At 43.9% G+C, this 24,917-nt stretch overlaps 1 protein-coding gene across 1 annotated transcript in view; it reads right to left on the minus strand.

Annotated features, from left to right (window-relative positions):
• Ccdc83 (coiled-coil domain containing 83) overlaps nucleotides 1-24,709 on the minus strand; it is a 31,430-nt gene extending 6,721 nt beyond the window's left edge. The window contains exons 1-6 of the mRNA XM_021187030.1: nucleotides 24,615-24,709; nucleotides 17,460-17,544; nucleotides 14,084-14,246; nucleotides 10,694-10,861; nucleotides 8,000-8,091; nucleotides 5,202-5,270 (exon numbers count right to left, since the gene is read on the minus strand). Of these exons, the coding sequence (XP_021042689.1) occupies nucleotides 5,202-5,270; nucleotides 8,000-8,091; nucleotides 10,694-10,861; nucleotides 14,084-14,246; nucleotides 17,460-17,544; nucleotides 24,615-24,709 (672 nt within the window). The remainder of the gene's footprint in view (nucleotides 1-5,201; nucleotides 5,271-7,999; nucleotides 8,092-10,693; nucleotides 10,862-14,083; nucleotides 14,247-17,459; nucleotides 17,545-24,614) is intronic.
• Nucleotides 24,710-24,917: the final 208 nt, after the last annotated feature.

A 24,917-nucleotide genomic window follows, 5' to 3' on the forward strand; every position in this document is an offset into this window, starting at 1 on the left:
GAGAGAGAGAGAGAGAGAGAGAGAGAGAGAGAGAGAGAGAGGGTTTCTAACCCAGTCAACAAAGCCAGAGCTAATTAGAGAGCATTGTGGTGTCATGGTTCAGCCTGCAGACAGCTTAGAGCTGGAAAGGAAGGCAAATGGTACTTACCCGTCTCAACCGTTCTACGTCTACAATAAGTCGGTGGTTGGTGTTTAGGTTCAGAGATAATTAACTTGATTACAAGTTTGGATGCCTTAGATGCCTTAAAGAAAAGTTTGTTTTCAAAGGATGCTAAACACACCAGAGAGACTGTGGACCAAGGAAAGTGTTTGAAAGAAGCAAGGCCGTGGGCTGGGCATGCGTGGGAGGCAGCGCATAGTTCTCCAGCTCTTTCCAAAGTTGTCACCATGACACCTGCGCAGGGCTTTGGATATCTTATGACATCACTTCCCTTTTCAGAGTGCACAGCAATGTTTGCATTAATTGCTGAATCCTCTCGGCTTTTGAAGTACTAGGGAAACAAAGCCCGAATTTTCTCATAATCCTCTTAGCGGTCTGGAGTAAGGAACACGAAGGGAAGAAAAGGTGGGAAACCAGGTTTCTCTAAATACCTACTAAGTGCTGCCAGAGATCAGGACAGACAGTCAGACTCCTTCAGCCAGGGACCTAGGGGCCTGATTGAAGTGGATGCAAGTTCCCTTGAGCCCTAAGGCTCTCTCTCTGAGATTAGGAGTCTCCCCTTGTCCTGTTTCACTGAGAGAGTGAAAGTCATTTGGAAAATTCAATTGTCTTCCTTTTCCTAATGAGCATGCCAAATGGAGCACACAGCAAAAGCAATGCACCAGCTGCTCTGTATCTTCACATACATAGATGCTCTGGGTTTTTGCGGAGAGAGGAAGAGTGGGCGGTTCCCCGAGGTGACCGCTTAGCAACGCTTTTCAAGCCATGAGATACCTTCCTCAAGGAAATGAGTCACCTTAGGTGTGTTTCTGGGCAACTCTTGATAGAACTTACAATAAGAAGTGGTTTTCATTAATTTTTGAGGAAATTTAACCATGCCAAAATGAATATTTATTGTAATAGAAATATTAAACCTATTGAATTTCTTTAAAATGCTTTGCCCTTTTTCTCTAAGTTCTGTGAGTTAATTAAACTTGACACTTCCCCCTTTTTTTCCAGTGAATTATAAGAATTAAAAAAAAAAAAAACTAAATGAAATCAAACGTTTGAAGCTTCAGCAGGGTCAGGGCTCCAGGGCAACCTTTCTTATGGTCAAATATACATTTTTTTTTAAAGTCATTTTTCTTAAATCTAAGATCTGTGACATCTTATAAATCCGGAGTTAAATAGTTATTATAGAATTATACTATCATATTTAATAAAATCATAACTTCCCCTAACATATTATTAACCCACCTTGAGTTTTAAATTATTGATCCCTTGTTTTAGCTTGCATTTATTTATTTATTTATTTATTTATCTATTTATTTATCTATTTATTTATTTATTTTCTAGATAAGGTCTTGTGTAGACAGGGCTAGTCTTGAACTTGCTGTATAGCCAAAGATGACCTTTAACTTCTGATCCCTGACTTCCATCTCAAAGTCTTGTTTAAATAGGAAATTCATTCTAATTATTTGGGAGTAATGGTATGAACCCTTATTAACATGACTTTACAAAGTGCACAAGGCCCAGTTCGATCCCTTAACACCTATCCCACACACAGTAAAGCTACTTGACGATATTGCAGAAACAGTATAGAATTTGTCTCCTAGTTTTCTAGACCCTAACTCTACTCCGACATATGGGAACAAGGAAGAGAATGGGACAAGCTTAAAAGTAAAGTTCTTCTCAGTGTTTCTGGATGAATGAGGAATTTCACATCTCACAGCGGACATGTTGACTTGAATGCCTTTAGGGTATCTGTGGCTCATTGTTTGAAGATCCAAATGGCTTGAGGTTGTCATTGTCAGGATGGCATGGCAGCAGGCCCATGGAGCAGCGGGGTCACACTGCATTTGTAGTCAGGAATGCTGGGCAATGGACGCTGGTGTGCTCGGCTCACTTACTCTTGTTTTATTCAGACTAGGAACCCAGGCCATGAAATGGTGCCCACCTTCCGGGTGGGTCTTCTCACCTTATACATGTCCAGGGTTATGTCTTCTAGAACATTCTTGTCAAGTTGACGGTATTACCCATCATGATTCCAAACCTGCCAATATGGTACACAATATGTGTCCAGCCTACATCTCTAGAAGACCTCGGTGGAGGGGAAAGGGGGAAGGAAGAGTGCCTTAAGGGCAGTAAAGCCAGGAAAGGCATCACTTACAGAAGGGGTGTGGCTAATGTGGGCCTGGAGTAGGGCAGAAGCAGGCCAGCAAGCAGTGGTTAAAAGCAGGACTTAGAGGCTTTCTGGATTTGAAAAAAGACTGAAAAAAGACATTCAGGACTTCTAAAATCCCAGCTTGGGTGACTACATAACTGTGGTGGGGTCCTTAAGTGGGACAGACAGAGCATGGGACCAGAAGCAGTTTCAGCGAATGAAAGAGGCAGATGTTGTCAATTCAGGAGTTGGAGATGCCTGTGGTGAGCTTCCATGGAGTTGCAGCTGGCTGATGGGTGCGTGGGTTTGGAGCCTGGAAATGACATCATTCCTAATCTGGATGCCTTTTAAGCCTGCAACACAGTTATCCTCAGGCATTTCTTCCCTGGAGTTTTGGGGAGGCCACCGTTTCCTGTTTCTTGTTTTCTCTGTATACTAGCTTGTGTTGTTATGTATGATGTTAGGTAAATTCCTGAGGATGACTGAGAAGCCCTTGAAATTCTGGGAATAGTTTTTGTTGTTGTTGTTGTTGTTTGCTTTGTTTTTTCCCTTTAGTCTAGTTGAGTATAGAATTCCAAGTTCAAAAACATTCTCCACTGAATGTCATTACTGACACCAGAGGCAGCTTCCTGCTCATCCATTCTGCCTTCCTTTGTTTGCCATTTTAAAAGAACAGGGCTTTTTTTTCCCCCCCTACTGCTCTGTTGACATTTCTTTCTGCTTTATCTTGTTAGAGTTAATATTGCTTGGATGCTGTGCCTCTTACATTAGTGATGTGTCTTGCCCTGCTCTGAGAGAGTGCATTCTGCATTCTATTTTATATTTGGTTATTTTGGCCTTGAGGGATCCTGTTTTCTAAATAAACTGGCTCTCACAATTTTTTGGTATTAATAAAAGCTCCTTTTCAAATTTCTGAATTTCCCACCAGCGTCTTTCAGTGGTGGCTTCGATTAGTAGAAGCGGTGTGCACTTCTACTCTCCAGCTCACCTGGCTTTCTCTTCCGATTTGTCTGGTTGTTCTTAGTAACCCATTATCTAGTCCTGTTAGCTCTGGTCAGTGGAATGGGGGTATTGTCTCTACCACTGGGTACGTAGGACTGTTTCCATTCCAAGTTTCTCCTGTGGCTGAGAGAGTAAGCTGAAGTCTGTAAACAGGCACGGCAGGGCAGGAGGAGTATTTTGAGTTGAGAAAGCAGGGGCTTACATTGTGATCTCATGAATGCCACAATTAGAAATATATACTGGATTTTTGCATATGATTGACTCACATCTATGCTAGCACTATGTATCATCAGACGATTTCAGCGTTCTTGGAGCCTGCAAGCTCCTCCTAGGCCGAGGATAACTGCTTTGTTCTGTGCGAGGGAGATCCCAGGGATGCTTCTTACTGATGGAGACTGTGGCGAATACGTGTTTTCTGCTCCTCTTGCATCCCTACCCTCTACAGCACACACAGACTCTGAGCAAAGGCTCCCCAAGGCTTCCCAAACAGTGTGTACTTTCCATGGAACATATGGACAAATGTTATCTGCCAGTTTCACCCAACAGCTTACAGCTTGCAGCTGGCTCTCACACCTGTCTGGTTTTTTGTTTGTTTGTTGGTTTGTGCCAGCTAATTGTTTAAACCTCACCTTCTAGTTCCACTATACCTGTTACCTTTGCAGACAGTCTCTTTATTGTATTTGTATAATTTTATTCCTCCCTGAGAACAAGATGCAGTTTGCCATCTTGAGACACGTTATAATTCACAGTTTAATGTAAGTGCTTTAAATTAAAACAAAATGCCTGTGTATGTGTTTGTGCATGATTCATCCCCTCAACGAGTAAGTATATCTATGCTCATAGACATTCCTCAACATTCATTCATTTAATAGCTCTTTTTCATAAGCAAAGATTGTTTTTCAGGCACTGTGGACAAACAGTTAAAAATATATAGCCCACTTTGTGTATTAAGGACACAGATCATGAGCAGAGTTTCAATGTATTTAACATTTCTAGCAATGCAAGAAAATCCTGGGAAAGGAGTCCTCAGGATACCCTGAGAGCATCATGAAATGATTCATAGGTCATGAACGTCTGCCCCTAAAGGAAGAGTTAGAGCTTTCCTGGCGGCAAGAGTAAGGAAGGACTAGAGGCCAGGACAGAGTGGTTATTCCAACCAAGACAATGATAGCACCGAGGAGAAGAGGGCCTACTATAGAAGTCCTTACGTGACCACACCCAGCAAACCCCTGTGAGTTCTTGTACAGATGTGAGGGGATCAGGGTGGAGAGAGACAAAGATGCTTCAGGGCCGTCTTGATCTCAGGCAAATGGCCATACTGTTTGTTTGTCCTGGTCCACAACTCCATTATCATGCAGACTGGATCAGAGTTGCCAGTGTGGGGAGAAGAGCAGAGAGCTTGCCCCAGAGCTGGAGTGCAGAGGGAGCCAGGATCCTAAGGGAACCTCTGCTTTGACCATGTGCTTACACAAGGTAATGTGAGCCATTCTGCTGTGTGCATCAGGTCAGGGGGAGGAAGTCCAGAAGGCTGAACACATTGCCAAAGGATGTTGTGTCACCCTGAGGGTAATTTACATCAGGAGCTGAAATGACCCTTTAACATTGCCAGCCACCCAGCAGGAGGCAGGCTCATGAGGAACACTAGCTTGGTTTTAGGACACAAAGAAACTTGGCACATTTGAGTGTACAGTGTTGATTAAGCCCCTAGATCATTTCTGGCGATTATTGAGATTATTTATGGCATTTGTTGAGTAACTATATAATAGGATTAGGTCTTTCTTTGACAATTCTTTATGTCAGTTAAAATTCCAGGCTTGCCCTATGACTGCATCTTTATAATTGTAGGTCATTGCCAGTTTAAAAAAGAAAAGAATTATTTTGATACATTCCACTTACTTCTTTTTTTAGCCAGTCATTTTCCCAGATCTCTCGATAGTTGCTCTTGTCAATGAACCTTACAGCATGCTGAAAGGAAAGTATTGTATGAAAAAGAGTTGTTATAAGGGGACACATGATATCAGCGCTGGTCCGACAGGCTTTATCGTCACCATCACTTTAATTCTACTTTGAACCATATCAACATCTGATACTTACAATCTCACCCCCAATACTTGGATAGTGGATGGCACTGTATTTCTTAGTGAGGTGGTTTTATATGACTATCATGTGTCTAATCAGTTACTAGAAGACAAAACCTCTTTTTAAAATAAATTAGTTAAAAATGTTAACTTATTTATTTTATGATTTCATGTGTATGAGTATTTTTCCTTTCATATATGCATGTGCACCACATGCCTCACGTGGCTGCTGGATTTGAACCTGGGTCCTCTGGAAGAGCAACGAGTACACCCAGCCACGGAGCCAACTCTCCAGTCCAACGTGTGGTTAAATTTAATAAAGGAGAGAATGTAAAAGAACATAGCAAAACCAAACAAAAGAAACAGGGACTGGGGGAATAACCAATTGTACTGTCTGCAGTATAAGCATGAGGATCTGAGTTCAAATCTATGCATTTCCTAGGAATGTTTATATTTCAGTTATAAGTAAAATCTTGCATTTCCATTGCCATAAAATATCATTACCTTTTAATTTAATTTAATTTAATTTAATTTTATGTGTATAGATATTTTGTCAGCCTATGTGTATGTACACCATGTGTGTGCCTGGAGCCCAAGGAGGTTGGAAGGGGGGACAGGATCCCTTGGAATTAGATTAATGGATGGTTGTGAGTTACTACATAGAGGCTGGAAATCAAACCCAGGTCCTCTGTAAGAGCAACAAGTGCTTTTAACAGCCAAGCTAGCTCTCTGGACACTTCTGCTTCCCCTCCCCCAAATATCATCTGAACTAAATCTGAAGGAGGTCCTAACTGAGATTATTTGGTTTGTTGCTTAATTCACTAACAGTGGGGCAGTGGTTTTAACTTTAGTTATATACCAGAACTTAATGAAAACTGTAAAATCCATAAGCCAAGAAAATATCCTAGAGCAATTACATTAATGTCTCTGTGGGTGGGACCCAGGCACCTCCAGGGTGACATGTGATCTGCAACAGTAGTTCAGGTGGTCAGCGCAGAATACAGGAAGCTACAAAAGGCAGCTAATAGGCTGAAAACTCATTGAAGCACTCATGGGGTGGGGTGGGCTTTACATAGTGATTCTGATCTGAAATGACCCCAAAGAGCTCCACACTGAATCTGGACCCCTCCATTTGCTCCGTGCGGGTCACTGTTCTGTAGGCCCTCCTCCTATTAGCAAGTCTCCTTTCAGGATCGCCCAGGGATTTAAAGTCCTTGAGATGAACACATGTCGTTATAAGTAAGTTTGCTGTTTCATTTTGCCATGTGATATCCGCATAGACGTTTTCAGTCATTTAAACTGTACTCAGATCACTTCGTGGTGGAATTCACCATTTAGTCAGACTCGTCACAAGGTGACTCAACAGCATGGACAGATACACCAGTGATTGGTTCCCATGACTCCTGCAGACACACTAGGGATTGGTTACCACGACTCCTGCAGGCACACCGGGGATCAATTCCCATGACCTCCTCAGACAGACCCGGGATCAGCTCCTATGACCTCTGCAGATACACCCGGGATCAGTTCTTATGGCCCCCGCATCTTTGCATATCTGAACCGCTGATGGAATTTTTGAAAATATTAGAAGCATAGGACTCTGAAGAAAGGGCGTGCTGTATACAGAAATTCCCTTAATTAGAAGCATCCTGTATGTGTTTACTGTAAAACAAAGTAATTAGAAAATAGACATGCCTGGGAATTTCACCTTGAAACATAATTTGTTGGCTCCCCGCCCCTCCCCCCCCCCCATTTTTGAGGCATGGTCTCTTCGTAGTCCTAATTCTCTTGGAACGTGATATGTAGACCAGGCTGTCCTTGAACTCAGAGATTCACCTGCTTCTGCCTCCCAAGTGTTGGAATTAAATGCACGTGCTTCCACACCTGTCTCTGTAGCCCGAAATTTTTAAAACAAAGGAATGTAGAGTATATTCTCCCAGGCTTAGATATGTTAAAAAAACTTTTAGACAAAATTATATTTCATTTAAAACACCTTTTCTTAATATTTCACTATATCCACATGATACTTTTATAATAACTGAAGAGTAGGTTACTTGCTCCTTGTGAGGTAAGATACTACTTAAATATTCTCATTTAATCCTTACACATTATGGTTAAGGTACATCTAATGGTCTCTGCTCTGTACATTAGAGCACAGAAGTCCAGGGAAGTGAAGTAATGGGTCCAGTTGCACAACTCGTGAGTGCTGGGACTGTACCTTAAACTACCTGGCTGCAGGACGTTTCTTTGGTGGTGATGATGCTGTTTTTATATGGATAGTGCTGTGGATCAAACCCACTACCTGCTAGGCACGCGTTCTGTCACTATGCCCCCTGCTGACTTCCCTTTCTGAGACAGACTCTGGCTACTTAGATCACGATCCTCCTGCCTCAGCCTTCAGAGTGTTGGGTTTACAGGCATTTACTACCACACCTCTCAATGATAAACCACATGGAAGAATAAGAAGTTTTGCTGCTTTTTGTGTGAAAAGGGCTGGCGAGTACCTGTGTGGCCCATTCTTTCCTCTGCTTCAGTTTGTGTGACAAGGGCTGGCGCGTACCTGTGTGGCCCATTCTTTCCTCTGCTTCAGTTTGTGTGACAAGGGCTGGCGCGTACCTGTGTGGCCCATTCTTTCCTCTGCTTCAGTTGGATCATTGTTTCTCTGGATATCCTCTTTTTCTCATCCTCCAGGGTGACTTTATACTGTTCTTTAAGAGAAAAATCACACACCTTAGCGGGGTTGATCCGAGGTAAAACTGAGGTGACGTTTACAAAGTTCACGTCTCATCACTTTCCCCCTCCTCTCTACATATTTTTCACCCCCCCCCCGATTCTCAAGAGTGTATTTTCCTGAAACATCTACTTCTTCTCATTGGAAGAATTGCTCCCATAACTTGCTAACACCTTAGTCTGAATTTGTGTAAGGTTTCCACTAATGTTTGGATTTTCGAAGGATTCTCTCTCTAGAGGAAAACTCGAAACAATATTGGTAAAGCATCTGTCCTTTGGTTCACCCAGATTGTGAGTTCACAGCCTCATTATGTACATCTGACTCCAGCTAACTATAGATTGTCAATGTTCCAGCACATTCCCTGCGCAAGGAAGACGCAGTGAGGAGGGGGAGAGCTGGCTGGAGGCAGCAGCCCTGAGCCCGTACTGAGCTCTCCGTGAGGCAGGGGACAGGGAGAGTTGGCTGGAGGCAGCAGCCCTGAGCCCGTACTGAGCTCTCCGTTAGGCAGGGGACAGGGGTTTAGTGCAGGATTCCCCACTCGCTTGGATTCTCTTTCCTTCATGTCTCAGGATAACTCATGGGGTATTGGTACCCTTCCACTTTGCTTTTGAAGCAGGGTCTCTTGTTTCTGCCACTATGCATAGTTGGTAATCCTCCTGTCTCAGCCCCTCTTCTCCCTTAAGTAAGAATGCCAGGATTACAAATACATGCCACTGCATCCAGGTTTTTAAGTGAGTTCCAGGGATCGAACTGAGGTCCCATGTTTGTGTGGCCAGTACTTTTCCTGTCAGCTATTTCTTCATGCCTCTTTTCATGTTTTTCTTATGCCTATATAATGTCATTAGTGACATAGTGAAGATGAAAAGCTACTTAGGGATCATATAACCAGTATCCACCCCCTTGAAAGGAAAATGGAGGACAACGGCCTCAAGTCTGCCTCACAACAGAGTGGAGAGAAACGAAGCTGGCTAAAGGAGGCCAGTCTCCTCCCAACTCCCAACCCCCAACTGTTATCCAGCCCTTTAATCAAGATGCTGTTGAAGATACTGGGATGTTACTGATGAAACCAGACAAAGATGTCTGCCCTTAGCCATGTTCATCCTCTGGGGGAAGCCAGACTTCAAGTAAGGACATTACCTTTTCAGGGGGTGGTGTGTGTGGTAAAGTCAAACTCTCTCTTTCAGATAAGAGGAATTATTTAATGTGGTGATAGTCTATGTTAGTTGTTTATCACAGTGCCTATGGCATGTGTCACCGTCAGCTGCATTTTAGTTATGCCATGTGCAAGAGTATTGTTTGAAAGTCAAGGTGTGTTTTCTCATAAAGAAAATATTAAAAATACATGTATGCTAGATCTGTGGACACATCTCTAAACGGAAATACCACTCTGAGACTGCTGTAGGCCCTACCTGCCATTCAGGGCTCTGTTTCAAGGGATGGGGACTTGGGATCGGGGACTTGCTTTTGTGTTGCTGCATGAGAAGTATTATATTTTCTGGCGGAAAAAGCTTTCCAGCAAAATATAAAAACATTTTATCTTTGAAACCTAGACAATCTTTTTACTCTCATACAATTTTTAAAAATGCTTTAAACTGAACTAGAACTACCTCCCTTCCCTTCCCTTCCTCAAGCCCTTCCAGCCGACCCTCCCCAAAGCCTCAAGCTGATTCTCTCCTCTCTCTCTCTCTCTCTCTCTCTCTCTCTCTCTCTCTCTCTCTCTCTCTCTCTCTCTCCCTCCCCGTCTCTCACCTGCTAAGTACATTTTTCTCTGTTGGTGTGTATATGGTTTCAAGACTGACCACTCTGTTTGAGCTGTTAAGAAGGTAACCCCGCCGGGCGTGGTGGCGCATGCCTTTAANTACATAAAACATATTTTTTTTTAAAAGAAAATGGGGGCCGGGTGTGGTGGCATACACCTTTAATCCCAGCACTTGGGAGGCAGAGGCAGGGGGATTTCTGAGTTCGAGGCCAGCCTGGTCTACAGAGTGAGTTCCAGGACAGCCAGGACTACACAGAGAAACCCTGTCTCGAGAAAACAAAAACAAACAAACAAACAAACAAACAAAAAACAAAAAACAAGTTAACCCCAAAGCATGCAGGTTAATGCTTGTTGGCCAACATCCCGGCTGTCTCTGGCTCGGCTTTGGTTTGTCTCACCCACCGCCTGTGGAAACCATGAGGTAGTCCTTTACTCATTTGACCGATCCTGTCTCAAGCTCATGTCCGAATCCTGGTCCTCATTCTAGGCTGACTCTTCTGTCATGAGGAGTGCCTGTAAACATTCTTTAGAAGACCGCCGTCCCCCTTTTTCTGTGGTACTGCGTCTAAAGTCCTTTCACGCAGGAAACGCGTTATCCATTGACATTGACAACACATTTTCCTTTGGCCCTTAGTCCTCAGTGCCCACCCACCCTCTCTGCATCCAACTGAAGCACAGTATCTGGTTTTTGTGGGCTCACAGAGGGTTGTCCCGTTTTGATAACGCATGGTTTGGGGGAGTGTCTGGCTTTTTGCCAACTAAACACAGCCCCTCTGCTCATCATTTTTACTGAATTTGAATTAACTCCATCACAACTGACCTGACATTTTCTCTGCATTTTCTTTAACTGTGTCGATGTCATTTTGTAAGGAAAGAATGAGTTGAGCGTGCTGAGCGCTCCCTACATTCTTGTACTCTTCCCAATATTCCTTTTCACTGAGTTTTTCAAGAAATAGCTTCTCAGCCTCATTTATTTGTATGCGCATTTCTGTTGGAAAGAAAAACAGGCCATGAGTCATTTCCATCGTCCTTAGAACCATTGTACGATACAGTACGGTTTACAAAGTTAAAATCTGGTGCTAAACTGCGAGTAACTCATAAATACTGTGGTCCCTTGAATAGGTATTGCCACCATAGACTCATGTGTTTGAATGCTTGGCCCACAGGGAGGATACTATGAGCACATAAGGCCTTGTTGGAGAAGGTGTGGCCTTGTTGGAGGAAGTGTGTCACTGTGGAGTCGGGCTTTGAAGTTTTCTATGTTCAAGCTACACCCATTGTGGCACACAGTCTCCTTCTGCTGCCTATGGATCAAGATGGAGAACTCTCAGCTCCTTTTCCAGCACTCTGTCTGCTTGGAAGCTGCCATGCTTCCCACCATGAGGACAATGGACTACACCTCTAAGCCAGCCTCCCTTTATAAGAGTTGCTGTGGTCATGGTGTCTCTTCACAGCAATAAAAGGCAAATGCAGTCTGAGTAATTTTTGGAAATCTAAACGATTCAAATTATTAGATATTTTTCATGATAACTCTAAGTATAATTAAACTTTCAACTCTAAAGCAGAATCATGGTTTAGGACTATGTAACTGAAAGATTACATATGTCTAGGAATGCACAAACTAAAATCTATGATTGTTTCAGAAGGGTCCCTATTTGCTCAGTTATTCATGGCTTATGATGTCTTTGTAGAAAATAATTTATTTCATGTGTATGGGTGTTTTTGCCTGCATGTGTGTACCACATGTATACCTGGTACCCGAGGAAGCCAAAGATGGCATCAGATCCTCTAGGACTAGAGTTATGGATGGTTGTAAGTTACCATGTTGGCGATGGAAACTAAATCTGAGCCCTCTTTAAAAACAGTCAGTGCTCTTAACTTCCGAGCCAACTCTCCAGTCCTCTACAGCTTCTTATACAGAGTGGGTTTTCCCTAGTCATTACATCCCTGGGGAAACATGATTTCAACCTCTGTTCCTTTTCACGTTCCTGGCAGAGGATGGCTCTGCTCCCTCTCCTAAGTGATGGGATTACAGGCATGCTGTCATGATTAACCGTGACGATCACTTTCATTAGTCAGTTGTTTGATTCAGCCATTGACATTTCATTTTTTTTTTTTGGCTTTTCTTTGAGAAATGAAAAGTCAGAAACATGTCTTCTATTCTCCCACCTTATAAGTCTGCAGGGTGAAAGATGAGTTCTCCGATTAAATCATCACAAATACTGAAGTATTTCAAACCTATAACCTCTTGGCCTGCTCTGGAGCACCTACTGAGTGTGATGTTTTATTCGGTTCATAATCCTAAGTATAATATTGCGGAATGTCTTTAAACATGAAGCACTGCTCAGAGCCACATACAGTGAGCCTCACAGTTGCCTGGCTCACTCCTGTGATACTCGCTCCTCACACTGTTTAGTTTGAGAGTCCCTTAAAGGCAACACTATGTTAACCTTCTCTACAGAGAAATCCAGCCTTCATAGACCTGGTAATTAACTGATTGGTTTAGTAGAAGTTTATTTATGGGATGCCCATCAGTCCAGAGGTCTACGGAATCCAGAGCATGGTTTCCCCATCCACCCAAAGATATATACAAGACCATCCAATACCCTGAAATGATGCTTGTTAATGTTCTTAAATAGTTATGAAAACCAGATGGGCAACTGTCCTTTCATTTGGCAGACAGCTACTATCTGAGTCCTGTGCTGCATTTAGCTATTTAGGGGAGGAATGGTAGATGTCAGGGAAGTTTTAGAGAGAGTCTGATGAACATACCAATTGGCTTATTTTGATGGCCTTGTCATCATCTGCTGTCTTCCTTAGTCTCTGTGGCAAAAACCCCTTTGGAAGCTTCACATGTCTTGCCTTACCTTCTACTAAGTCATCCAACTTGGTCACCATTTAGCATGTATCCTGATTGCTCTTTTTGTCAACTTGACATAACCCGGAGTCATTTTGGAAGTAGGAACCTCAGTTGAGAAAATGCCCCCTGACCTCTGTCAGATTGACCTGTGGGAAAGCCTGGGCTGCATTTTCTTGATTTGGCAATTGATGAAGAAGGGCCCAACTCCCTGAGGCTGGTGTCTACCCTGGGCTAGTGCTCCTGGGAGGTAGGAGTAAGCCATGGGGGGGGGGCAAGTCAGTGAACAGTGGTCCTCCATGGCCTCTGTTCCAGTTCCTGCCTTGAATTCCTGCCCTGACTTCCCTCAGGAATGGACTGTGACCTGAGCGTTGCAAGCTGGAACAAACACTTCCTCCTCAAGTTGCTTTTGGTCATCATGTTTTATCACAGCCATAGAAACTCCATGATAACATGGCATTTTTGTGCTCAGTCCCTCCATGCTAATAGGTGCACCTCAACAGGAACCATTGTCAGAAAGTGATTTAGCCAGACTACTCGACCATTCTTTAAGACGGCATTCCTCATGCAGGGATGTAATAAAATAGAGTATGGGTGAGGAACAGGAATAAAAAAGTGCAAACATATCAGGACTGCACACATCCAATTTGTCAGAAGGGCCATGTGTTTCCAGTAGACAGGTTATGTCTTGGCTCTTCAACTGCTGTCCCCAGCAACTTTTTCCTGGTTCCTTTTCCCCAATTCTAAGCTATTTTTCTCCAATCCAGCAAGAGCTTGATTCCATCAGGCTGGGGAAAGGGGTGGTCATGGTTACATTAACTTTATCATGCCCAAATGTAAAGCAAGCTAAGGTCAGCAAAGCCCTCTAATGACAGAGCTTCACGGAAAGGAACACCCCAGAGTGCGTTTAATAGGACCTGAGCAGGGCCAAGGGGTGATGGAGCCCATTCTTTGTCATTATCCTGGTTCTCCTCACTGTCACTGTCCTAGTCCTCCTCACTGTCACTGTCCTAGTCCTCCTCACTATCACTGTCACTGTCCTAGTCCTCCTCACTGTCACTGTCCTAGTCCTCCTCACTGTCACTGTCCTAGTCCTCCTCACTGTCACTGTCCCAGTCCTCACCCTCACTGTCACTGCCCCAGTCCCCCCTCCTACTTGCCATTGTCCTAGTCTTCCCCCTCACTTCCTCCAGGGCCTCTGCTCACGTCCTTCCTTCCTTCTTCTGTCTTCATACCAATATGGATTGTGGAGGGGATGGTATAGTCTGATAAACAGTCACGCATCAGAAGGCAAAGGCTGTAACTCACAAATGAATATAACACTGGTGACAGATTTCTAAGTTTCTAGCTCACCTTTCAAGTTTGCCTCCTGGTTTCTTTCAAACTCCCATTTTTCCCTCATTGCCTCCTCCACTTCCTCTCTTGTTACAACTGGTGCCTCATCCAAATTCTTCTTTTTCAGTTCTTTTATAAGATTCTTTATGTGCCAATTCTGTTCCTCCTTCAAGCGTCTATTCTGCCATAGAAACCAAGAGTTAAACACATCTACCCAACTGTTCACACCTTTTACCTAGAACACAGGCACACACTGAGGCTCGCAAGTACTACCTCTGGTAGCTTGGAGAACATGTAAGATTCAAAACAAAATAAAACCAGTGCAGTAGCCATCAATACAATGCTATATTTTTAAAGAATACGTTATCAACTTACCAGTCTGTCACCCACAGGCTCCACGAACACGGTGCTAATTTCCTTGACCCTCCCATTAACCCTGCTTTTGTCTAGACTCCCTAACTTAGTCATCTACCATGTGTGAAGTCAGATGCTGGACAACGAATGATATCTATTAGCAAAACAGAGAAAAGGCTTTTATTGAACTGCCATCATCATTTGCTTTCATCACAGATGACATAATTCATAATCTTGCTTTAGGATGGTGTTCACTCACCATTCCAAACTTTTCAATTGAAATAAAAAGCAAGTTATTCTTGTGGACGTCCGATCCATGCTTCTAAGATGCATCTTTTTAACTGACTTGAAGTTTATTCTTGCCATTGCTGTCTTACTGTGTGTTTCGGGGAATCCAAACTGAGAGAACAAGTTATGCCCCAAGCCGCCCTTTGTAGTTACCAATGGGAGTCTTTTACAGTGATGTCAGTGGTCCCAGCCAATGACTTGAGTTCATGAGAAAACACAAGAGCAGCAACAGAAGCAACTGCATGGGTAAATCCGAAAGTTATGTGCTTAGACTTCCTGTAATTATTTTATGCGAAAAATATCAGTGTGGAGCAATAAGCACAGACCTACGCTTCATTACCAACAAGTCAGTCCCAATTTATAAAGTGTGATTTATATGAGAATACAAATGAGGAGGGATGTAACTGAGAAACTGTTGGTATTGATCTTAATTAGATTACTGTAAGTTAGGATGTTAATTAGAATCCTCACGGAAGTCACTGAGGAAATAGCCAAGATGGGATAAAAGAAGTGATAGTTGAAAGGGTACACTAGAAAACGTGTAACACAAAAGAAAATAATGGAAGAATAAAAGTAAAACAAACATGAGACACAGAAAACAGAGATGGAAAGGCGCGTGTGGTGGTGCACAGCTGTCATCCCGGCACGTGGAAGGTAGAGGAAGGAAATCGACAACTTAAACCTGACCTGCTGTGCTTCCCCCACCTAGGAGTGCCAGCGTTCACCAGTGGAGCGTGTGCGGTAGCCCCGTTGAAGGCAGCTTCCTTTTCTTTCACACGTTGATCATACTGTGTGGAGCCTCAAGGACATTGGCAAGGCTTCTTTCCATTCTTACTCTTCACCTGTGCCTACTCTATTCTTGTCACAAATACTGCCATTCTGACAACCGCAGAGTCACAGGCATATTGCCAAGAGATTGTCAAGAGGCACAGATCAGTGCAGAATGGACAGGAGCTGCCATTTTACAAGAGGGAAACTGAGGCTGCGGGAGCCTGGGAATCGCTGTGCAAACCACCCAGACACCGGTCTCAGTCAAACAGAGATGGTTTATTGAATACCACATCCCAAGACTGATTGATCAGGGCTGCAGTGTAGACTCAGGAGCTGAACTTCAATATCTAGCTAGAATCCTATAGAGCTTTTAAGTCTGAGATCCACAAACATCTGTGCCAAGGTATTTCACCATCAGGGTTTAGGAACATGTCTTTATTGTACACTTATCCTGCTCCCATTGGTTGGGGTATTCAACTGTGACAGGGGACTTGCCTCATCTAACATTCATGTTTTAACTTGTCTACCAGGATGTCAGTTACCCATGTCCACGTCTCTCTGCCAAGAGGATGCCAACTCCCAGGGAGGTCTTCGGAACTTAAACTTTACTCAAAATGGAAGTCTTACTCCAAATAGCGTTTTATGTTGGTGCAGGTGTCTCTCTTATGTTGGGGTCCATCCCAGGGGCAGCCTATCGAAGCAAAACCATAACAGCTTGTACATATGCGTAGGAAGTGCTGCCTGGCAGTTTGTTCGGGTTCAAGCTTACTGTGGCTGACGATACAAACCAGTTCTAACTGACCTCTCCTTGGTTTCCAACAGCACAGAACACAACAGAATATGCAATCAATTTGAACATGAGACAGATTCCTAGTAACAGCAGTAACAGCATCCAAGAACGTTTCCTGATCACATCAGTAACAGCACAGAAGTGGCAGGCTAGCTAGGTCATAGTTACCTAGGCCTTACCATTCTACCTAGGCCTTAACCAGGCTGGTGCCAAGCTTTGCCAGAAAGCTGTCACTAGAAAGTTGAATAGTCAGGATGGGATGCAAACCCAGTTTGACTCCAGATCGCATTAAAATGTAAAGACACAGCCTTTAAATACACACACGTTGAGCCAGGTATGATGCACATGTGTAATCCCGGCATTCAGCAGGCTGGGAGGGAGAAGTGTGAGTTCAAGGCTAGACTGGTATAGTGAGATCCTGTACTGCGGAGGGCACGGTAAACAAAAAAGCCAAATAAAACAGTCAACTTCAGGAGTTTCCATCCTATACAGAGTAAATCAGTGAAGGACTGACTTAGTATGTCCTTGCGAATGTGATGCCCGAGGGCATAAATTGGTTTCATTATCATTCACTGCTCACGGACATTATTTCTGTTGTAGTGGACATAGCCACCATCACCTTGATATTCACATTCATCTTATTTTTAAACGTTTTAATTATCGTGTATGTATGTAGGTGTGTTCATGGACACATGCCACAGATCCGACGACCATTTGAGGGAGCTGGTCCTTCCTTCACCGTGTGAGTTCTGCAAATCAAACTGGGGATTGCTGAGTTTGGTAGTAGATGGTTTTATGTGCTGAGCTGGTGGCCCTTAACCTTATTTTTACAAAATAACCTTTAAGTTTCCCATTAGTTATTTTAACAACTGAGAATATACTGTTCCACATGCATTTATATATATGCACACCCCTGGAAACGCTGAAATAATGATTCAGAGAGAGAAGAGAAAGGCGGTGATTCATTGTGGAGCTAAACAGGAAGTCAGAAGATAAACATGATTTCCAGGGTATCCGTCCTCATGATCTAAGTAACACGACTGAACTGGCTTTCACTGATTCCTCAATACCAGGGAGACAGTAGAGCTGATTCCAGGCACCAAAGAGCATGCTTCCTAGGGTACGAGTCATCAGGAGCCAACGTCACTCTTACTGTGCGCATGCTCTGTGCCTGTGCAGCCGCGCACTCACCCTCTCTTGGTACTTTTGATTCTTTTCCCTCAGCTTCCTGATCTGGAACATGAATCGCTCCACCGCATTCTCTTTTATTTCACGACTGAGGAGAAACAAGGATGTTTGGGTTAGTTTCCTCAGAGAAGGGTACTGAGGCTACATTTTCATTTAAACTAAACTGAAACCAAGCAAGACGAAGGGCAAGAGGACTGTGGAGCGCAAGTGAACTAGGGGAACCTGGGCATGCCCACAAGTCCGTGCTCTTACTGCACGTTCTCTTCCAAAGGTTAAGGCTTCCCCATCACAGATGTTTCTTTAACATATAGCAAGGATAGGTCTGATGACCACCCATCCATAGGAGAAACAGAAAGAGCTAGAAGCTCAGGTACAGGGCAACCGGTGGCTGTATGAAGCGCCTGTGTACTGGGCATTCCTAAAAGGGAGTAAATCTTGGAACTCTAGGTCTGAGATTGAAGCAAGGTTATGGAGTTCCCTTCACCCAAACTCCCTTTTTTAGCTAAAGATAAAGTGCACGGTTTTAAATTTTGCTCTTTACAATTTCTTGCCTCCTTGGTTGCAGGCAAATCAAATCTCAGGACCTAGAACTTCAGGCCGTCAGATAAGCCTCACCTAGCTCTGTATTATTACGTGGAATTAAAAAAAGAATTCACTCGTGAAGGGCGCCCTCGAGTGTGCTCGTCAATTCCTGTTGAATGCGAATTGCTACCAGGACTCTCTAAAACCTCATTTCTATTTATGACCTTATGTTCTTAGGAGAGGGAAAATTGAGGCTCCTTTCTTCCACAAGATGAAGAAATGCAAAACGATGTTAGCAAATCACACAGTGGCATGCCTCAAAAGGAAGGTGATTTGAGCACCAAGAAGGCTGAGTTAATTCACACACACAAACACACACACACACACACACACACACACACACACACACACACAGTGTACACATTCAGGCATGCGGCAAATGAATGTTTAAACGAAAAATCCAAGAAGGTGAGTTTCAGAGCTCATCCGTTTCAAACCTCCACCATTTGTTAGCCAGTACTCCCTTTCATGAAGTCACAGACAAAGTGGCTGCCACTTGGCCCCACATTGCTTTGGGGACCACGGGGATGGGTTAGAACAAGACCTTCCTGATCCTTGCCTTCAGGGAGTACAGTTTCCTAGATTCAGAGTAAGTGATTATACAAATACTGTTTACACACAGTGACAGACGCTATGGGGGACTGTGGGGTGGGAAGGGAAGAAGGTGGGCGGGCTGCTATTCTGCAGGGCAGGGAAAATGAGCCTCAGGATAAGCAAAGCTTTACTTCCAATTAAAGAAGTGACTTCTCCATACTCCTTGCCTCCTGGTGTGTGTGTGTGTGTGTGTGTGTGTGTGTGTGTGTGTGTGTAGCACCTGAACACAGGGCCTCATTCACATCACACAAATGTTCTACCTCTGAGCTATGTACCTCCACCCTCTGGCTATCTCTTTTTATGGATAAGAAGTGAAGATATTATAAAAGTTATCTGAACAGTGCAGCTCCTCGCATAATCTCTGTAACGTAGCGTGGGACATAAAACCATGCCAGGAAGCTTGGTAAGGTAGAGCAGGTCGGTCGAGACCCAGAGACTCGGTGGGCACACACCTGAGGCTTAGGGCGACAATCAGCTCCCTGCCAGACTCCTAACTTGGAACATGTGCCATGCTTCTCATGTAAAAGAAACGTGTCCTATGGTCACATAGGCTCAAGACAGAGCTCTCCACAAAGTACCTAGAGGTCAGGAGAGCTTAGCCAATCAGCTTTCCTTCTCAAACATTCCTCCCTGCGGAAGGTATTTAATTTCAGGCCCACCCTGAGAAATGAGGTATGGTTTTATGTATCCATTTTCCACCATGACAATAAACTGTTTAGAACTATGGACTGTCTCTTTCATCAAGATCTGCTGTGAGGAACCTGGAGAGGGCCTTATCTACAGAGCCGCAGTCTAAATCTCCCATAGAAGACTTCTCTGTGCTCCCTGCCCACCTCCTCCAAGCTAAGGACAATCATCCCTGCTGGGTGGGACAAGCTGGGGCTCCCTCCCCACCCCCACCCCCGCCCCAGGCTAGATGCTGTCCCTAGCCCTTGGGCCCCCAACTCCATTCTCAGCTCTTCAAGCGACTTCCAGTGGCGCCTGGATGTCGGAGACTAAAAGAACTCCATGGCCCCTGCCTCTTTGAAGATACAGTGACCCCCTAACCAGATCTGGCTTTCTCAGACTGTGCTTTCCCACCCCAGGAACGGTGTCACTGTGCTTCCCTGCTGCCCAGCACGCATGCGATAAGTGCAGTCAAACTCCCTGCGTTCTGCCTCCCCAAGAGGCGGAAACCTGTGGCAGAGCAGACTGGACCGGACAACGTGGGACTAGGCAAATCTCAAATATGTTGTCTCCACCTGTTGAGTTGAGACTTCGATGCACAGAATAGAGTGGCTTCCTCCATACAGCTAACTTTCCTTTTGAATGCCTGTCCTCCCCAACCCCGGTCTGTCATATGATGTACATATTCTAAAGAGGTTCGCTGTTCGTCTGCTTTGGTTGTTCAGCTTCTATTTTTATTCGTTACATCCGAAGAAGCCTACAGCTGCTACCCTGTGAGTGGTTAGGAGCAAATGGCTGGGTCTCGTGCTCATCCTACAGTGAGCCATGTCTAGCAGCTCTTGGAGAATTCTGAACTGTTTTTTGACCTCTCTGGCCCCTTTGTGGAAATCATGGCAATGGAAGGTTTAATTTTTGACTTTCCGTGGCTTCCTGAAGAGATGGACTTGCCTAGAAGCACTGGAGCTTAGCTTCAGAACTCCATACTGTTACATGGAATTGTCTTCACTGTGCCCTTTTATATGTGCCCCATCAATGCCTTAGTATCCTCTATGTCATGCTTAGGGCTGAAGGAGGTGGAATGATAAACTCAGATATATTACAGTGATTTTGTGTTTTTTCAAGAAAGGGTTTCTTTATGTGGCTCTGATTGTCCTGGAACTCACTCTGTAGAACAGGATGGCTTCAAAACTCAGAGATTCATCTGCCCCTGACTCCAGAGTGTTGGGAGTAAAGACATACGCCCCTATGTCTGGCTCTTGCAATGATCTTAAAAGGGTCTAGTGCTATTACAAAGCATAGTGTTATCATGTGACACCATACCACTTCCTGTGCATACTTTCAAAATGTTACTTATATATGAATTTCCCCTTCCATGAAATATCATTGGAAATTTGAGGCTGAAAACAAGCTTAGAATGTTTATTTTATGTGCATGTCTGTGTACTACTTGTGAACCTGGTGCCCATGAAGGTCAGAAGAGGGGAGTGGGTCCCCTGGAACTGGAGTTACAGATGGTCGTGAGTCACCATTTGTGTGTCAGGAATTGAATCCAGGTTCTCTGGAAGAATAGCAAGTGTTCTTAACCCCGGAGCCATCTCTCCAGCCCTAAGAAAAAAATAACTTTTTAAAAATAGGAGTATTTTTATTGTATGTTCCATCCAAGGTGTATTTAAAAATTAGTACATAGAAATGAACAATTTAGAATTCAATAAACACATCATTTTACTAATCTAATAAATCAGAAGATGTATTTGAACTTCAAAACATTCTATTCTTTTCTAGTTAAAAAAAAATAATTATGCCTAAACCTATATCCAGTTACCTATATTGTAGAAAGCCAAAGAAGTGTAAAGGATAAGGTAAAAACCATCGCTGGGCGTGGTGGTGCACACCTTTAATCCTAGCACTTGGGAGGCAGAGGCAGGCAGATTTCTGAGTTCTAGGACAGCCAGGGCTATACAGAGAAACCCTGTCTTGAAAAACCAAAACAAACAAACAAACAAAAAAACAAACAAAAACCCTTCCAAAGAGGCTCATGGCCTTATTTTCTTGTAGGAAGAGTCCCTGTGTGCATGGCAGTGCCTGACCAAAGGACTGGGCTGTGGTAGGCGCTCACCTACCTGTGAGTGTGTTAGTGTACACTCACCAGTGGGTGAGACAACATTGGATTCCTGGCAGGCATTTCAACACCCAGATGGGCACTTGAAACTTGTATCTACTATACCCATGAGTGAAGGATTATCTTAGTCTTATCTTTGTGAGATTGATTCTGCACTCAGCTAGGACTCAACAGTGAAAAAAAGAGTCCCCGAGTTTACACTATGTACCAGCCGTGCTAGGCACTGCAGAGACAGACATGAAATCCAGTGTTCAGAGTCTGTTGAGGAGGAACCAAGCAGAAAGCACATCTGGTGTTCTCCTTCATCTCAGCTCTAAGTGTTTTTGAAGTGGGAGCTTAAGGATACTTTGGAAAGTCAATTGTGTTGGATTGACTTTTGCTGGGGGCAAACATGCGAAGAAATATTTCACTGAAGCAGACACAGGTGAAAGGATGCTCTCTGCTAAAGCAAGCACTTGAAAGAACACAAAATGAAGGATTCTTTGCTAAGGACATGCATGTATGGGTCTACCTTACATTGCACAGTTGAGCTCCATTTGTCAGGTCTCCCCATAGAGAGAAACGCACCAAAAAACTTCTGGTGGTGTGCTGTGGCTTCTTGCCACTTCCACGGACTTGGGCAGATGGGCAGAGTGATGTCAGCTGAGACAGAATCCTGTGGAGTTGTGCTAAGACTCACAAGCTGAGGCAAGACAGGTGGGTGGTGAGGCAAGACTTGTGGAGGACATGTGATGTTTTGAGGGAGTATAAATAGGACTGAGCGGACAGTGATGGAGGCTGAACGTGGCTTGCTGGCACAGCTAGCCACGCAAAGCTTGTAGGTCTCTCATCTTCACTTTGATGAGAAAGGCACAGTCAAGAACTTCTCCTGACATCCCTCCTGATGACTTGTGCCGAGTCTGAGGTCTGGCTGTCTCTGCTAGGTAATGACACCACTGCTGATTCATGTATGCTATCCCGACTCTCCTGGACTGCTGGTGTATCCATGAAGTGCTTATGAGCGAATAGAGCTGCCCCTGCTAACCTGTGAACTAAACTGCCAATTTCCTGACAACCCTTATGGGAGTTGCTCTAAAGAACCATTTGTAAACAGGCTCACTTCCCTCTATCCTTTCTTTTCCACTACCTCTGGTGGGTGGTGGGCTAGAAGAGCTGTTAAAGTGTTTCAGAGCCCTCATTAAAAATAGGCTTTGAAAAAAAATATTAAAGGTACATTTTTAAACTACTTGCTCCATATGAAAATAAACCCACGAACTACTACCCATCCAAATAATCTTTGGTTTCAAAATCTTTATTTGCACTTTCTATTTTTAAAATCTATAACCAAGTACATACCCATCTCTCTCTATCTATTCTCAGTGTAGGAAAGCTGGTATAAAGGAGAAAACAGAAATCATTACTGAGAGATGACAGCCACACAGATTAACAAAGGTACTTAGAATCATTTTTATACAAACAAAAAACCTCATAGTCTCATTTTCTTTGGAAGATTTTTTTTTGAAGTTCAGTTCTTCAGAAACCATGAATCACTATCCACTGGGGGCTAACTGCTTTATGACCACATGGAACAGAATGAGAAATAAAAGATGCTGCCCATGCAGTCCTCCCTTAGATGCTGAGAGAGGGCCCATGGCTACTGGCCATGTGACAAACGTTCTGTTATGGAGGAAACCCAGAATAAGTGAATGGTCACCGGCAGAGCACGGGCCAGCAAGCCTTTGGCTCTTGTTGTCTGTCAGATTATTAGTGTATTTTTAACAAATGACAGACAACGCAGACATGGGCATAATCACTTTCTGTGGATCACCAACTCCTGAGAAACTTGAGTGTTTGCCTCTTTGTAAACCTCTGGTAACGAGGGAAGAGCCTCTGTCAATCACAAGGAGAATCAACTGCGATGATGTCATCCCCAAACCACTGAGCAAGTGAGAGTCTGTCCTGTGTTCACAGAGCCTGGGTGTTCTGCACTGCTTCCAAGAGAAGAAAGGTTCCAGTTACATGGGACATGCATGCAAACGTTACCTGGCTGGTAATTAAGGGTAGCTCAAGCGAGAGCTCTCCCCAGTGGCTCTTTATTCTGCTAGAATTCTGACCCTTGACTCGCTACCTTCTAAACCAGATGTGAACGCAAGTGAGAGTTTCTCTAGGAGAAGAGAATTTTCCTTGCCCGTTGATAAGGCAGTTTTCTTATTACAGATGTAGTCACTAGCACCACAGGGCCCCGTTTTCAACCATGCCTCCCTGCAATAAATAATCTCTCTTTCCTAATCCCAGCATTCACTGCTTGCTCCAGCCCCTACACCGCCAGAGTCTGCCCTCTGTCCTTCACTCTGGTGCCTGCCATTTCCTGAACTATGGTATACCTTTTCATACCCTGCTGTCTTCCCCGTAAACCATATTCTTCCACTCTCTCCATAACTGTCTTCATCCGGAGATCAACTGGCACAGCTTCTCCATCCTAGCTTTTCCAAACTCTCTGACTAGAGACTAGGTCAAGTCTTCTTTACATGTCTGTCTGCTATGCTTCAACGCTGTAGGAACTGTGTGATCCTGCTCACAGCTGTATTCTGGTTCAGCACTTGTCTTGAACATGATAAATATACAAATATTTGTTGAATGAAAACATGAATGATTTCATTCTTATTTGGAAATGTACTAACACTTGTCCAGGAGAAAATTACACATTGGAACACCTACCCAGTGCCAAGAGTTGACATTCTCAAGCCCTCAAGAGGCTATTTGTTGAAATAAGATATCTCCAGCTCCTAAGAGTGAGACATTATGAAATGCTCTTATTATTAAAAATAATTCTTAAGTCAGAAGTTGTGGCACATGGCTATAATTCCAGAACTTAAATGACTGAGGCAGGAAGATTGTCAAGAGTTCAAGGCTAAAGATTGCCTAAAAAGAGAAAACCAAAAACCAAAAACAAAAAAACAAAACCAAAAACAAACCAAGGTAGACAGTGCTTAAGTAATGACAGCCAAGGTTATCACACACACACACACACACACACACACACACACACACACACACACACACTGCTCAGCCTGTACACACAGCACAGCGGCATGATGTCTCTAGTCTGTCTTGTTTCCTTGGCAGTGCTTAGCTATGTCACCCCCATGACCAGTCACTCCAGTCTTAGCAACGGCTGCTCTGCATGGGGCTGTTCTCAGGTTCAGACTGCAGACTTACTGATAGTCCAGAAGGGCCTCACTGACAGGAAGCTTCGAGTCTTTCTGTGGTCCATCAAGGACATCCTTTTTGCTTCCTCTTGCCGAGCTGTCCATGGTTCTGGTTGGCCACTAAGACTATACCTAAGGAGCAAACAGACACAGGGAAAGTGAATCAGCTCCATCTTGACCCCTCCACTTGTGCTGACTCTGGAAAATCATCCCTGGGTCTTAAGACTGACTCTTTTATCCTGGATCTAACATCATCCACAAGGTGGGAGCACCATTAAGCAGATGGATTCTTTAGTCTGGTGGGTTCTGCACT

Source organism: Mus pahari, chromosome 1 (assembly GCF_900095145.1).
Source record: "Mus pahari chromosome 1, PAHARI_EIJ_v1.1, whole genome shotgun sequence".
NCBI classification, from domain to species: Eukaryota; Metazoa; Chordata; class Mammalia; order Rodentia; family Muridae; genus Mus; species Mus pahari.